At 32.7% G+C, this 17,595-nt stretch overlaps 1 protein-coding gene across 13 annotated transcripts in view; it reads right to left on the bottom strand.

Moving 5' to 3' along the window:
• KCNMA1 (potassium calcium-activated channel subfamily M alpha 1) overlaps positions 1–17,595 on the bottom strand; it is a 445,366-nt gene that overhangs the window by 151,985 nt on the left and 275,786 nt on the right. For all 13 annotated transcript variants that reach the window (XM_019617570.2, XM_019617571.2, XM_019617572.2 and 10 more), the window contains one exon: positions 4,226–4,301. In XM_019617570.2, the coding sequence (XP_019473115.1) occupies positions 4,226–4,301 (76 nt within the window). The remainder of the gene's footprint in view (positions 1–4,225; positions 4,302–17,595) is intronic.

Here is a 17,595-nt window from a genome sequence, read left to right as displayed (position 1 = left end):
TTTTTACCCCTGACCTGATGAGGCTTTAAATGCTAATGTCAAGAGGATTTTCAGTGCTGACTGATTGCTAATACTTGCAAATATTATTACAGAGCAAGACTATCTTCCTACAGCAAGCACAGACTGCAGCCAGTCTGTGAATGCCAGGCTGGTTTTGTGGGGAAAAAAATAGGATTGCCAAACTTGGGTATTTTGTTTCTGTGTAAAGTCCTAAGTCATTTTCAAATTAAATCATAACATATCTCATAATTCACACGGACAGTTTCAAAAACAAAACAAGAGAAACCTCACAAATTCTTTTTAGTCCCCGTGAGTATGATATACTCTACTGTAGACAAAAGTGATTTTAAAGCAAGAACCTTACGCAGAGTTCAGCAGAAAAGCACTACACTGAAGAGCTTGTGGAAAAGGTTTAAGGAAAGCCTGGTCCTTCTATTCTAAAAAATACTACTGCAATTGAAAAGCTAGGAATTACATCCAGCAAACACACAATGAACTGAAGTTATCTATTCTTATGTGTTAATGACATAAATAGCTCTCCTTTGTTTTTGAAAACACATCTCAGAAAGAATGAGAACACATCATCAGAAAACTCATTATTTCCAAGGCAGTGTATTCCAAAAGAAGAAATACCTGGGGCGGGGTGTGGGGGGGGTAGGGGAACAACAACAACAACAACAAAAACTGGTAGTAGTAGTAGTAGAAATGTAGTAATAGAGGTGATTAATATTTATTTTTCTAACTAACTGAGGACAATTTCTAAACTAAGTTGATAAATGAACATGGAAAATTAAACAGATAGTTCCACTAAACATAATTTTTAAGTGGTACAGTTGAGTGAGCAACTCTAGGGACTAGTAAAGATACACAACTGGCTAACAAATGACAGTTGCTGTAATGATTACTGTACTCAAGTTTATGAAGCTATGCCTTCGTTTTTACAATTAATTAATGCTCATGCACATCAAAGCATATTCACTGTGACAGTTTATTAAGGTTTGTTTGGCTAATTTTAATATTTTGTTAATAACAGCATTCATAATACCACAATAATACCACAAGACACTAATCTCTAGGTGCCTAGATTGAACAAAATGATAGAAATTATACTGATGCAAAGTTCCATTATGAAAAGCTAAATACAATTCTTCACCTGAATTTAGGTCAGAAGAAATTCTCAGTGCAATAAAACAACAACTGTTCTCCACATATTATTGTAATATATGTAAATGATTGCAGTCATTAAAAATATCTTCTCATTATGTGTTTGGAAATTTTTATTTTTTCAGGTTTATTGAAAATTGTACCTTCTCTGTCCTCTATGAAATACGCCTGTGTTTCTGCCAGAGTCTAAATATAGATGAAAGATTAGTCACAAACATTTTTCTGATCTTTAATCTCTTTGCAACATCTGTGCAAAATCCCTTACTGTGAGCCCTAAGTCCCTGCAGTTTTGTTGAGAAAATATTTGAAAGCAGGGAAGTAGAGAAATTTCCAACTCAACATCACACAATTCTGTTTTATAAACACGGGAACATAAAACATTCTGAGTAAGATGTATTTCATTTCAGACTAAGGAAACAAATAGATAACTGGCAGAGGAATATCTTCTAATAGGCCAAGGTAAATCTTTGCTTTGCTTTAGTTCTTCTTTTCAAATAAAACAGTAATTATGTTCTCATGATTTTCTCACTACTTTGCTAATCATGTCACTATCTGAATCTGTTTGAAAACCGTTTTTAAGTGGTGCTCGGGGACATGATTTAGCAGAGGGTTGTTAGGGTTTGGTTGTGGTTGGACTTGATCTTCAGAGTCTGAGCAATTCTATTATTCTATGATTAATGTTAACTACAATGAAATACCTCATTAAATTACCTCCATACTTTTCAAATGAATGCATATAACCTTAAATAGCTATCTCTTTTTTTTTCTATTATTTTATATAATAAAAAGCATCTTTTTTTTTTTTTCCTTTCTATAATATACTTTCAGAGCTAATAATGAAACACAGAATTTACTGTTTTAGTTCAACAGGTTGAGTACTGTCATAAGTTCTTGGTCTTTATAATAGACAAATAAACTATGAAGTTGAAAATTTCATGAAATCTTTATAAGTAGTTGGCAAGAACTATTGAAATTTCTTAAGTTAACAAGGTTTTTAGCCACTTCTAAGCAAAACGACGTTGCAGTGAATGGTCAAAACTATATAATACAAAACAAAAATTTATGGTAACAATGAGAATTTATGGCTACTGTATGTAACTGAAACACTGCTCAATTTTAAATAAGTAAATTTTATTTAATTGAACAGGGATTTAACGAGAATAATAGCTTCAGTCCTCTAGCTCTTGAAAAACTTCTAAAGATTGTTCATTAGACACAAGTGCTCAGCACTTTCAGTTTAGTTTTGTGGGTACTTTTTTCAGAAAGATTAATAATACAGAAATAGAAACTTCCACTAAAATAGTATCTTGATACTCTAACAGCATATGTGTATCTATCACCTACACTATCTATGTTTTCTGGCCATTTGTTGCAGGTTGATTCATTCACTTTACAAAATGCTGCTTGTGAACATCAATAGTATCCAAATAATTAAGTTCATTTCAGGTTTACTAAGATACACAGATCAGACATGCTCTTCAACTGAAGAAACAAGAACAAGCGAAAAAAAAGAAAAAATTGAGGCACCTATTGTTTTTAAGTTAAATAAACTTTGCTACTGATGAGCTGCTGGCGGTTAATCAGCCAAGTAAACTGAAACTGTCTCATTAGAAAGCTCTGCTTTACAGCCTTAGTAAAGATTGTAAGCATTTGGGTTTTACAGATATTTAGGCATTCAGATAGAAAATTATAGAGACACTATCTAATCTAACTTTTAAATTTCTACTAGAAAAAAATGCTATTATAATGAATCAGTCAATCTTAAGTTAGCAAGCTGTGTATAAACTGCAATTGATCAATACAATCCCTACACTTATGGACCTGGAAATTTATGAATTCATCACTTCTAACTTTATCTAAAAGCATTTGATTTTTTGGGACATTTCTATTAGTTGCCATGTCTTCTGGTGAGGTTGTTCTTGTGACAAAAATAAACTTATTGGATATTCTGAGGTCCTGGACAAATTATTCACATTCTTTAACAAACTGGTAATAATCTACGCTAATGGGCTAACATTTTCCCTACATGTTCATTAACTTCTCTATTTATCAAGGACTGGATTTCTTATAGTCACACAGCTAAAGATATACTGATTGTAAGAGTCTAGAGCACAGAAAATAGTTTTAAGCTTAAAACTATTTTCTTTTCTTTCTAAAAATCAGCTCTTTACTATGAGCATCTACAAATCTCAAGGTTCTATTTACTCATCGCAACCAGTTTACATGGGATGTAGACACAGTTACTTGCATACAAAGTCCTCACACAAACTTCTCAACTAATGGAGAGAATACAATATTTTAGAATCGAACTGAATTCACGTTAATAATTGGAAGATTGGTTCAATTCTTTAGCTGGGGTAATTTAAGGAGTGATGAAAGGCAAAGCATCTACAACAGTGAAGCATTGGAAGGTTCCTTTTTTCTTCTTTTTTTTTCTCAGAGTGATCTTTTGTTCCAACCTGTGCTTTTTCTACACAATTAATATGTATTATTGGCCTAAAGAATATGTGAAAAACAGAAAGTTAATCAAGGGAGTTTAAAGTATTCTTTGAAAGGAATGCTAATGGCAATGAACACAATAGAAACATAGCTCTGTGTAATTTTTTTTTTTTAATGTGAAGAAGGATTCTCAATTCAAATGAACTGAAGTAGAGCCAAACAAAAATTATTTTTTGAAATGCTTTTTAGCAGTATTCTGCTGAATCAATTGAATTAATTTCCATTCTATAAGGCAGTGGAATACAGACTAACAATGTGGAAATAAGTAACATTTAACCAGTGAAGAGCTATGTAATTCATTCTGCTCTGAATTAATCAATATTCAATCTTGCTCAGATATTCCAAGCAAAATCTTCTTCTGATAACATGGAAAAAAAAATGTTTACTCTGGTAAATCAGTGGTCAGCTAAGTAAAAATTTTAAAGAACAGATATTGAGCTTCATATTTTTGGCTGGTTCTTTTTTTTCAGACAAGAAAATCATATATTACTAAAACCACAAACAGAAGCCATTTCAGTTATGCCATCAATACAACTACTCAAAACATAAGAAAATGTCTTACCTTGTTTTAAGGATATTCAGAAACTGCAATATTTCTGAAAACTGTATCAGTCTAAGGGCTCTTAAAAATCTTAAACCTGCATTAAAGAAAAAAAGACTCTAGTAAAAAATAATCCAAATTCTAGCAACATTTCATTTACAATGACAGTGATCATGAAAACAGCATAGGCAGCATACAGTATGTCAAATACCTGTGAAGTGTTCTTCCATATTTAACAGTTTCAAGATCCTCACCAGTCCTTTTTGGAATAGTTTAAACTTAATTCCTTAACTGCTGAGGTATTCTACCAGAAAAACTCAGTTTAGCTGGGAAGCCATGGAAAGAGATTAATTGGCTGAAAGCTAAGAGGGAAAAAAGCCTCTTTGAGGTTCTGTTGGTTGTTCTAGCACCTTCTCTAGCACCTCATGACCTTCTCTTCAGAGTGCCAAAGACACATACAGACCTGAAACTTCTCAATTTTCCAAACTCCCATAATGCTTAGTGAAAAATAACAGATTATGAGCAAAAGATCTGATAACCCAGATAAACTAGACTGTGGATATGCCCGATTACATTGGCAAATCTTAATGACGTAAAATCTTTTATTGCAATAATGCCCCTATCTGCACCCTAATTTCCAAAAAAGTCAAGTAGTACAGGAGGACCACACACTCTCTCCTAAAAGTTTCAAATTTGCTATATAATTATTTCTATAAAGAAATAGAAGTTTTGTGTTTAAATCAGGTGGCCTGAGTAGCAATTCCTGGACAACTGTAAAGCCAGTGAGAGAGAGTATGCAAGAGAAAATACTGTAAAAGATTAAGGGCTTAAATTATTAAAAGAGACTTATTCTGATACTAAATTGGCTACAGACCTCTGGCATATGAATAAAGGTACATAGTGTACAAACGCACATCTTATAACATTGAAACAGCTCTTTCAGGATATTTTTTTGGTAAACAGTGCAGACAAGAGTTACTCAAAAAATTGTATAATATACTACTGTGACTATTGCAAGGCACCTTCATATTATTCAATCTCCAGTGTTATAAAACATTTTTTCTCCCTAGAAACTTAAGGAAAACAATTAAACATCAGCACAACCTTCCTCATCTCAGTGAAGTTCACAGATTTCCTTCAAAAGCAAAGCTGTGTGTGGTCAGATGTATACTAAATCAAGGCTTTATTTAAAAAATATTATAGAAAAGTTGCTAAATAAATTTTTTTACTCCTGTTAAAGCACATAGCTATCCTTAATAGAGCAGAAAATCTCTCTTATTTGTATATCATACATATACGAAGTTTATACAAAGCATGTAGCTCTGAAGATTAATCACAACTTGAAAAGTGGATTTGGGGATCTTAGTAGAAAAAAACATAAAATGATGCTTAATAAGTCTAAACTTCAGATCCATTTGCAAGTAGAAGGTGATCTTTTTATATCAAATTTCTCAAACTACAAGATACATGCTTCTGCTGTGCTTGCAGGAGTAGTCCTAGTAGTGCTAGAGTTCTAGCAGTTCTTAGAATTGAAACATTCAAAATTGTGTACATTTTGAAATTCTGTCATTCCACTCCCTAGCAAATTTTTAATAAACATATCATGGGAGAAAAATCGCTCACTTCAAATGCACTGCAACTAAGGAGAATTTAAAGATATACCCATTGCAGTGTTTCAAAAAGAAGCATAAGAAAGAGAGAAAAAGAGAGATAGAGAGAAAAAAAAAAAAGAGAGAAAGAGACAGAGAAAAAGATAGAGAATTACAGAGGCTTAAAGTCCAGCTTCCATGACCTACAAATAGAACTTGCTTGTACAGAATCAGTTTGTAATCTCTGCATCTTGTCTAGGACACTACTTTGGGGCTTTGTTTTTTAACTAAGGAAACTTCAGTGTACTGCCTGTTCTGCATAGTTCAAACACAAAAAACATGAAGCACAGATAAAGATTTTCCTTATCATGACAGAATCTAAATCCTTTCCATTTATCTACCTTTTTCAATAACTGGATAAATCTGTTAGATTTTTGCACCCGTGCCATTTTAGATGATCTTTGGTACTTCCTGTCTTTAGATAATATAAGTTCCGTCATACCAACAAGAATATCTGATTTAATAAGAATCTGATCCCATATTCACAGTATGAAGACACAAGTCATAAACCCTATGAAAAGACAGATTCTGTAGATGATATATAAAACTTCACAAGCTGCCATGAACCCTATATGACACCACTTCATCATATTTTCCAGAAAACTTGTTGATATATATATATATTTTTAGAAAAATTAAACATGCTAGAATTGCTGAATTTTTATAACCTCAGGAGGAAACATGTAGAGGCTGGGAACACAACTTTTAAGCATAAGCCATCAAAAGGAAGACAGGTCGCAAGTAAGGTTGAAAGTCTCATTGTCGTGTGAGGAAGAAGTATGTTTAAATTAGGGAGTTCAGTTCAGGAATATTCATTAAAAATGGGAATTGCGGAAGAGTGTGAAAAAAAGAGTTCTGAAAAGTGATTTGAAGTAAACAGGTAAAAGGTATGGTAGGGCTGCAGCTGGCAGTTGAAATAACATTTCCAAATACTCATAGTATCTTGTGCTCAAGATTTGAGCATGCAATCACCAGTTCATTGAAACCCACTATGCCTGCAGTATCTATTCCCCATATCATTATTAACACAAAGTCTGCCAAGGAGTTCTACACATTAGGGACAAATTACACTGTACAATGCACCAGTGAGTACACCTCGCCAGAGGGGAGTCTTCAAATCACATAAAGATTTTTTTGTGGCTTATTGGCAATATCCATTTATACCAGAGGAACTCAAACAAATGTTTAACGGGATCCTATCTTCTAAAGTCAACTGACCAATCTGCTAAAAGCCAGACTCAAGGATAATTTGCAATTTTGCCTCTTCACTTCTTCCTTGGCAAAAGGTTTTATGTTGGAACATTCTTGTGGGATCTAATTGGAATAGAATATAATCCTCTACAGTACAAAAGGAAAAGTATCAAAAAGTTTAATTCACCTAGAAATTCTCTCTAATCAGACGAAAAATACACATGCTTCTTCAGTGAGCTAATCTTAGCTTCTAAATTCAAGACCAAGGTATGTTTCCAACCTGGAATTTCTGAGCTCTAAGATAAAGCTGAGGATTTCATAGATTTCTAAGCCAGAAAAGACTATTATGAGTATCAATTCAGATACTTTTAATATAAAAAAATATTTTATTCCATAATTTCAGTCTCTAGGCCAATAATTTCAGTTGTACATATAACAAATAACTCAAATTAGCCTCAAAGTATACCATGGCATTATTTTCTAACTGTGGAAATATTTGTTCATCTACATGTTTCAGCTATGACAACTAAAGAACAATTCTGAAAGTACACTGAAGATTTAAAATGTGTACTTGTATATGTACTGTGTATGTGTAACTTGTATTATTTTATCAGGTAATTTTCTAAGTCACATAAGAGATTACTGGGAATAAACTAAATAATTGTGGGGAGTTTTTTCTTTTTAATTATTATTAATTTACATAATGCTTATACTTATTAGAGCAGATAATTTCCAAAAGGTAACCAGTAAGTTATTTGATTACATTAAGCTAACAGAAAACACTAAATGTTGGCATTAACAACAGATTAAAAAAAGAGAACAAAAATATCACCAAGACTCCCAGAGCCAAATGCCTATCTCCTGAAATTCTATACATTGAACGTGGTTGTGAAGCAATGATACATCCAAATCTCTCAGACCAATTTTGAAAGTGACTGAGAGGCCAAGTAATCCCCCAAATCCTGAAATTAGTTTCAAATATTACAGAAGTCAGTGCAAAAAAGCTATATTTTATGTTGTTGAAATTATGGGATTGGTTCAGAATACAACAGGAGTATTTTTATTATTTTTTTATTGCATACTTGTTCAGTTCTGTGAGGTACAAATATTGTCCAACTACTGTTTTCCAATTTTTTTTACTGAGGATTCAGTAAGGCGGATGTCTTAAACCAGAATAGTGATATAAACATGATCAATAAGGTAAGTGACAGTAGCAATAAAATTAGAGTTGAATATTCTTTATGAAGGTTATAGTAAAGAAAACAAAATGATTTTAAACTTTATTTGATTTCACAGTCTTAAAATTTGCTCAAATACAATATTTTCCTGTCAGTCCGTTTTGCAGTCTCAACTGAATTGATGCTTTCAAGTGGATTAGTATACAGCAGCTATTGGGATTCATCCAAAGTTACAAACCCCCCAGAACAAAATCTATAATTCTTAATCTGTAAAGGGGAAAAGAAGGAAATGAAGACAACTAAACTATTGTTTATTCTTTATGAGATTCCAGAAAACAGAAATAGGAATTAGGATCTCTCCTTAATTCAACACAAGTTCAATCTAGTGAAACAGCATCAAGTATTACATTACGTCTTCAAATACCTAATACTTTTCTTATTATCATATATTGCTTATTCTGAGAGTAGCATATTCAGAGGTACTGGCGTAAGGATTTCAAACCACAGAGATTTTGCATACCAACTACATTCTTTGCAAACCATTCATCCATTCACCAGAATCATATCTTCAATGAATGATTTCACTATTCACGAAAATTATCAATGGCCACTGCTATTCCGTATTTGACTGAAACCATATGGTTTACAGAAGACTGAAAAAACAAGAATCAGTACTGAGAAAACCAGAAAATTTTCTGAGATATACAAAATGGAGGGGTAATTTTTGGGATGAAAACAGCTCTGTTCTGAATGCCTTCACATAGTGCAGCAGAACAACCTGAAATTCCACTCCTGTAGATGAGTGTCAAAATGAAAGCTCCAAGAACAATACAAGAATAAGTAAGAGAATCTGCAACATGACCAAACTATTTTCATACATTTCCTTGCTATTATTATGCAAGTGTACATGAACCAGGTTTCACTGCATCAAGTTAAGAATCTATATATGTTGCTACTAATTCCTTTCAAGCAGTGCCATATCAAATTGTTAATAAATATCTCTGCTGCACATTTTTAATTTACATTTACACCTATTAAAATGATAGCCATCTAAAGCAAAACAACAACTCTATATCACTGTAGAAAATTACTTTCCATTCTTCAATAAAGACAATTATTTCATTCTATTTGAATATCAAACCCCTTTGAGGAGGCACTGCACATATGGGCACATTACATCATGCAAATCACAGAAGGAATTTTTCCTATCAAGCAGCTGAAATCATATACCAAGAATGGAAAAAATAAATACAATATCTGTTAAGAAAAGAATTGTGCTAGCACCAGAGACAGAATAACAAACTACATTTTGAAGAAAAAGTTTAGAGTTGGACCTTACCCCAGTATGAGCCGACCCTATAACAAGACACCAAGGAGTTTCGAAAAGAATGCTGTTCTTCCTTCTCAGGGATATTATGTCCCGGTTTGACACGATATCCATTTTGGAATAATTCTCCAAGAGACTTTTTACGTCTTCTGGTACTTTTGTAAGTTTCCGTACGCGTGCCCCCAGAAGGGTTGTGGTAGACTAAAATCTTGCTGGGAATCATTACTGTGTATCTTCTGCTTCAGATATACTGCACATAAGATGTATTGTGGTCCAGTCTTCAGTCACAGCATCCACTAACAATTAAGATATTCATATATACCTCTTTTTTTTTTTTCTAATTCAGTATTAACACAGAGAAAGCTCAGAGTACTTTCTTTAACAGAACTTTTCTTTGGAAGCAGATTTACTTAACAGGGCACAGTTTGTATATAATACAAATTTGCAAGTTTTAACTTAACATGTTGTTATCAAAAGATAATTCAATATAATCTAACTCACTTCTGTTAGCATGAAACAAACAGAATTCATGGAAATATAGAACTCAGCCCCACAAAACACCCTAGGAATATCACGAAGTGGATAGGCGAAACAAATCAGAGAACAGACAGGCAGGCAGTGCAGATGCTCCTCTGATCCGTGATGTACTAGAGCTTAAAAGCCATCTTCTATCCGGATATTACCACATAAGCTTCTTTCAGATACACCAAAGAACCACACCCATCAATTCAAAACCCTCAAATGTGATGCTGTTCACTTGAAATGAACAGGTACTCTCATAAGGAATATAGCTATAGCAGATCATAAAGGGAATTATTTGCTGTGTACTCTTTTCTTTAGCAATTTACATGTGCGTCTTCTGGTGAAAGTTATTATGCAGAAGGCAGAGGTCACAAATCAGCCAACTCTTACAGGATTTATCCCAGATGAAATAAACCCCTGTACACATACAACCATTCTTCATCTAATCCCAGTTAATGGCAGCTATATTATGGAAGAAAAAAATATATATCTTTAGCCATCAAGCAAGAGAGAAAGAATAAAGCACATTAGTTCTCTCGAGCAGACTTGTTCTGTGAGTATTCACAAGAGGATTTTTGTTCAGTCAGCTACCACCTCAATTAGAAAAAAAGCTCTTTCAAATAAAATGTAAATGTGAGATGGTACCTTCCATGAGACATGATGTGCTTGCCCAGTCAACGCCCTGGCTTTAGAGCACAACATACATATTCCATTTTGAAAAGCTAACTTCATTTCAAGAAATATGCTTAACATGCTTAACATTTCTATTTTTTTTTCTACACAAGAAAAGCCATAAAAATATATATTCTAAAAATATATCAATGCCATCTGGAGTACAGTGCAAAGCAGATATAAAAATAGACAGTATCATGTGCTTACAGGAAATATACAGGATCTCAAAGCACTTTGGAAATGTTATTGAAGTGTGACAAGGCCAAACAGAGAAATGTGGAACACAGTACATACAAATTTAAAATGCCAAGTATTATTCAGGGAGTAAATCATAAGTAAACCACTTCTGTGACGCTTTTAGATCGTAACATTTACACCAAGTTCTTACAAACACCCTGGTCATATTCCCACTGGTCACAGAAGTGAAACTCCATGTAGTTCATTGGGAATTATGCTCATTGACTCTGTACAAGTGCATACATACATATTTATAAACTATCTGTGAGCATTTGAATTATTCCTTTCAAACTGGAAGGATTTTAACAGGGTATTATTTATCCTTATTACTAATCACATCTTCTACTGCTCAAACTGAAAGGACAGTCCTACCTTTTTTTTTTTTTTTTAAATCATGTAAGGCATTATTTTTCTTCACTTTTGTATTTCACTTGAATATAACTATAATCTTGGTGTTTTTTTTTTTAATTTTAAACCTATCATTATCTTACTTTGTGGTTTGTTTTTTGTCTGTTTGTTTTGTTTTTGTTTCTTTACAGCAAACATTTGGGTGTAGAATTCAAAAGTGTTTTGAGTCCAGCACACCTCTAAAGCAAATCAGTGCTCCATTAATAACTAGCAAAAGCCAAGCTTTTTGTTTACATAACCTACATTTTGGGTTTAGTAATCTGACAGTATCCTTTTAAGTCTTTCAGCTCCCTGGAAGAGGATGCTATCCAGATTTTTATTGATTTTTTCCTTTTTTGTTTCAGAGCACTGCTAAAACTGTTGCATATATCAAAGTCTGGGGAAAAAAATGAATTAAATAATAGAAAATGGAAATAATTTTGAAAGAAATCTGATCCACAATTAAAAAATGCAAATCTAAATTTCTAACTCTAAGCAAAGGAAGGACAAAAGCCAGATGTAAAGTCTGACTAATGCTGCAGCACTCTGTTGCTTGCAGACTTGCAATCCAGCTTCGAGTCATAATGCACAAGGCGTAACTGCCAATGAAAAAATTAATATACTACAAAATAAGACTTGAAAAGTTAAATCTTTTGATTCTAATGAATTTGTATGAAATCCTCTTTAAACTTTAAATTGAAGTTAGAGGAAATATTTAAAAAATAATTGGAGCAAATACATACAAATTAATTGAGAAAAAATAATACTCCACAAAATTGTAAATAATTATGAGACAAGTGTGAAAAAAAAATTCTACTTTTCTGAACAGATTGTGACACACACTTAAAATATTTACGCCTGTAAAGGATGAATGATGGTCTTACTGTTACAACTCCTTGAAGGTGAAATAAATTCATATTGTAATAATAACGAACAGTATTTCATGCCAGCTATTAGATTAACACTTTGGGCATAAAATTCCATAGAAGTCAAAAATTAAGTTGCTTTCATTGTCTGGTGGGAATATGGCTGTCACACAGGTCCATACATTACTTACTACTATCCCTATTTTCACCTCATGCCAGTACTAGAAGAAGTCTTCACAGATTCAGTGTTGTAACATGTTTAAATACAAAGCCTGAGAACTGGAAGATTCAATACAGCATTAAGGCTGTCTGGAGCAAGTCCAGCAAAGAGAATAGTGTTTAAGAGTCTTCTCTTCAAATTAATTTCAGACAGAAAATCTGCCTGTGGTCTGCCTGCTGCGATGCAAATTCTGAGGGTGCTTTTACTGTTCAAAAAATGGTTGCTGTAATAGGATAATATATTACCAAAAGCTAGAGTAAATTACAAATATATTGCCACAAAATTACCAACAATAAGAATAGATTGTGAAAAAGGCTATGCACTGTCAGAGTAGATTCAAATCAGCTTCTAGAAAAGCAGGTGTCTCTGATGTTTTCCCAGAAGACAGCCTTCCTCCAAATACATGCGTTATTTGCCCCACTCTTGACTGCTACATATTTCCATAGTAAGCATGAACATGAGAGAATCTAGAAGAACCTATCATTGATCATTTTTATTTCCTATGTGTATCTGCTTTTACAGTTCATTTTACAATGCTGTAGTGTGGATGTTTTGCCCATAGCAGGAAAGAAAGTAAAGTGAGGCACGAGAGACCAATCTCAGTGTTAATATGAACTTCTATAGAAAATGAAAGCTAGAACTACTGTACAAATTATACAAGCCACTTTACAAATTATCCTATTTCTTTTGAATTTATGATTGCAATATCTTTTGTGTATAAATTCTGATGTTCATTGAATGCCACTCATCATACATATTGTCTGCCAACTAATCACTACAAACCTATTATTTTATTGAGTGAGCACTGTCCTAACCCTATATTTAGCCATCATTAAGCATTACATTAAGTATGCATTAACAAGCATCTAAAACCATTTTAATTATACATACATATTAAAAATTTACAAATAGTATATACATTATATGAATTTTAATAATAATAATAAACTGTGTTAAGTTTGTATTATTTACATAATTAATCATTTAAGAACATAATTAAAAAGTGAACTTCTAAATCAGATCTGAATTAAAAAGAAAGTGAAAGAAAGTTATTTCCCTGCATAAATCACATTTAACAGAAAGAAAATGGGTTTAGGGGAAAAAAAAAAAAAAAAAAAAACCTCTGATCTAGAAAAACACTGTTTCCCAAATTAAAATGCTGTGTTTCTGTGTGTATGTGTGTGTTTTTAAATTAATTAAGGCATTATTCTGGTTTTGATATTTCCTTGCCATCTGCTATATTTTCTACTTACAACAAACAAAACTGCTGATGAAATTGAATGCAATATCTCTGCTTCTGGCCTGAAGTAGCAGCTAGTGAGATTTCATAAGAAAGTCTATTCCTGGCAAATGTCTGTGCAATTTTGAAGACAAGATAAGCTTAGATAGTTTTAACCTAAAATACCAAGAAAACTCAGATTCATTGCCCTCATATTCCTTTACAAATATCAACCCAGAAAGTATGATTGGTAGATAGATTTAGAGCAAAATGTTTCCTAACTAGCACAAGCTTATAATAACATTTGTAAATACACTGTACTGATTTATTCAAGAAGAATTATAAATTAAATGCCTGTATCTACTAAACTTTGGAAAACATTTATTTATGTCGCTTTTAATGTTGTTTCAAATTGAAAAAAAACTCGAGACTGGAGGAAAAAAAAAAAAAAAAAAAATAAATCAGCAAAAAGATGCCAAAGCATACACAAAGAAAGAGCAAGCAAATGCCCTCTGAACATCATTAGTTTTGCTGGTAGAGACTTTCTAGCAATCCACATGGAATATGGACTAAAGTTAATTCTGTATTCCATACTCAGATAGGACCTAAAGGTCTACTAGTATTATGAACAGAAATAGAATATCTCTCTTTTCTTTATGGTGAATATGTTCCACTGATAATTAAGCTGCAATCAAAGATACAATAATATAATTTTTTTTTGTATAATACACATGGAAAAAATAGTTTTGGTTTACACTAAAAGAATGTCAGTCTAAAAGAAATAGGCTGAAGAGTACTGATAAATCTTTGGAAGTTCTAAACATTACAACTTCAAACTGTTTCATTCAAGTAAAGGACTGCCTACAGGACTCCATCTTAGCAGACATTTTAAACTGATTATGAAATACAAACTTAGGCTGCTTAAATAAAAAATCTTATTAGCAAGTACATTTACTGTTCATGAATAATAATTAACACAATTTCTAAGTAGTAATAAAATATTAACATATACTTTGTATCTTAAACACTGAATTTCCAAAAATAAAGTGTTTTTGATTGATGTTAACTAATGGAGTTGTCTTTACTGCATATTGCAAATAAATGACATTTTATTGCAGCATTCTACTGCCTTGTGCCTGGCAGACATTTTAGTAGCAAGGTAAATAAGGCCGAAATCTAATACATGTTTTGAGAAAAAGCCAATCATGTAATTATGACATAATCGCCTTCCTAAAAGGACTAAGCAAGACATTTCTAAGTCATCATATCTGGGTACCTTGTATTTAGTAATTTTAAAAATTTGCTCTGCAGTCTACTTAATGTTGGTTTTCAGTAAGTCTGGCACAATCAGTTGAAGTTCCAAAAATATATAAGTAAGTTAATATTATTATGATATGTTTAAAAGTAACCACAGACCATAGTTAACCAAATCACAGACAGAACAAGGAATACTACAGCAAAATACTTAGGAGTTCAAAATAAAGAATTGCATTTATGTATGCAGAAAAACATCCCATTGCCATTAGAATTCACATTTGAACAGTAAAGATGTACATAGTGATGGAGTTAATGCAGCATTGCCATGGCATTCATTCAGCAAAAAAAGAACCGTTATGCCTTTAAATAGCATGCTGTCCATGATAGTCTTGTCAGGGAAGGGTTGTTGACCTTAATACTTCTATTAATATTCTGGAGGGAAAATAAAATCCACATTGATAAAATTAACAGATGATACTGAAGAATAATAAGGAAAAATGGTTTGATTAAAAGGAGCAAAAAAATGTATTCAATATTACACGTGTGATACAATCTTTTCAGTGACACACTATTGTCAGAAGATCTAGCACATAGTCTATTAAGAGTGATGTTCTTTAAAAAATTCTTTTACCTGCTTGAAGTCACCTGAAGTGAATGAAGAAACATTACTGCAAATGAAACTAATGCATATGTATGAAAAATATTATTTTCCTTGGAAATTTAACAAAATTTTTCTTCCAATGTATACAAAATATAATGTGAGTAAAATTACATAATGTGCTTTAAAGCTGTAAAAAAATACACCAGTTTTGTAAAAGGGAAAAAAACTGGCATATTAAAGGCATATTTGGATGTGTATTTATAGTTCTTCCCAGTAGATGGCAGAAATACATAATACTTAATGAATATATACACTGAAAATTGACTAAATAAAGGATGCTAAGAAGAGCATATTTCAGAGGGCTGTGGATGTATCAAGATACAGAAGATGCTTGTAAAGTTTTGGAGCTCCTGTCTCACAGGCATCCCCACAATTCAGTTATCAAAGCACTTTGTGTCATTAGGGTACTCTGTTGCATACCATTTTCCAAAAGGCATAAAGTGTTCAGCAAATTCGTACAGATGTTTAGGCAGAGTTGCTCTGTAGAGGCAAGGTGGTATTGAAACAAATGTTGCTTTCCACATCACTTTTTCCTCACAGAGATTTTCAAAGTTTCAACTTGAGGCACTTGCTGGATGGCCAGAAGGCATTTGCAAAATCTGCTTAAACTATCCGTTTTTCTCTAAAGTTACGCATCCATTTTCATTAACCGCAAGGAGAAACTAATTTCATTTTCTGACTGACATAAATAGTTCTCTCTAGTAGAGACATTGGAAACAGTTTTCTAAGACCAAGAATTGATACTGAAACAACAAGTCAGATCCAAAATGACTTGGGAAGTCTGTAACAGGATCTGAACAGGATTTCAAGAAAGATTGGAAAAAAGAAAGCCCTTGTTTGAATAAGTATGCTTTCCACCACATAGAGAGATTCACCCTCTATGCTGCAGATATGTCTACATTTGCACGCATTGTCTGCCTTCTTTCCCCCCACTGTAAATCTCAAATTACTTTCTAAAAAAAAGCACAACTTCATCAGTAGCCAAGACTGCCTAGAAGTCAAATGAATCTATTAGCAATCAAATAGTTTCTAAGAATTAAAATGTTGTACAGTAGAATAAACAGGAAAAGTAAAGTGATCAACTGTGATTCAATGTTAATATGAAAGAATACAAAACCCTTATAATTAGTTAGGTTTTATTTAAATAACTGCAGTTCCTAAGGTTGATTGGTTTTTGTTCACATGTAAACATGAATCTAAGGTGATATTCTACACATTTAATCTTCCCCTATGAACATCACTCTGTCAAGGCAATTTTTCAGTTATTTAAAGTGTTTGCTCTCACAGAAGATAGAGTAACAATTTTAAATAGAAGGTACAGTGTTTGTATATCATTGTATATCATATAGCCTAAATAAGGCTAGAAAATATTCACACATTGCAGGCATCTCCAGCTTAGTAGATTGCAAGCTACCAAAGAAACAAAGGTCTGATCATCTAAAGTTTAGCTGCGATACTCAGGTCATAATGAATTTGTGTTAAAAAATGAGTTTTGCCAGAACCTCACTTCTGCCATTGCAAATCTTTTTTCCCTTCAAATGTACTTTTAGCCTAATTTCACTTACAGCACTTATATGTACTGTAAATACAGCACATTCAGCAACTAATAGGAAGCATTTGGTTAAAATTAATTATCAAAACAACACAAAATCTCTAGAGCCAGAAACACCATTCTTTGTTATTGTTCTTCCCTTGGAAAGATTCTCCCCACTACACAGAAACCTGCAATCACAGTGGATAATTGTTCTTTCGTCTGTATTATCAAATTTCTCCTACCATTCTGCACAAGAAGTATTTATTTTACATATAAGTATCTGCTCAAATGCTACTTTTTGCAAAACAGTGCTGAAGAAACATCAAAGGGATATAGATGCAAGTGGCCTTCATCAGAAAACAGTGATGTTTCTAACTGTAGAGTTTTAAGTATTAACATAAGCAATTTAACACCACTGACTACTAAAGTAATATATACCACTGAATTACTTGGATTTAAATTTTTAATTTT

Source organism: Meleagris gallopavo, chromosome 8, assembly GCF_000146605.3.
Source record: "Meleagris gallopavo isolate NT-WF06-2002-E0010 breed Aviagen turkey brand Nicholas breeding stock chromosome 8, Turkey_5.1, whole genome shotgun sequence".
In the NCBI taxonomy this organism is placed as follows: Eukaryota; Metazoa; Chordata; class Aves; order Galliformes; family Phasianidae; genus Meleagris; species Meleagris gallopavo.
Note: the sequence above shows the minus strand (reverse complement) of the source record. Positions and strands in the feature narration are given on the sequence as shown.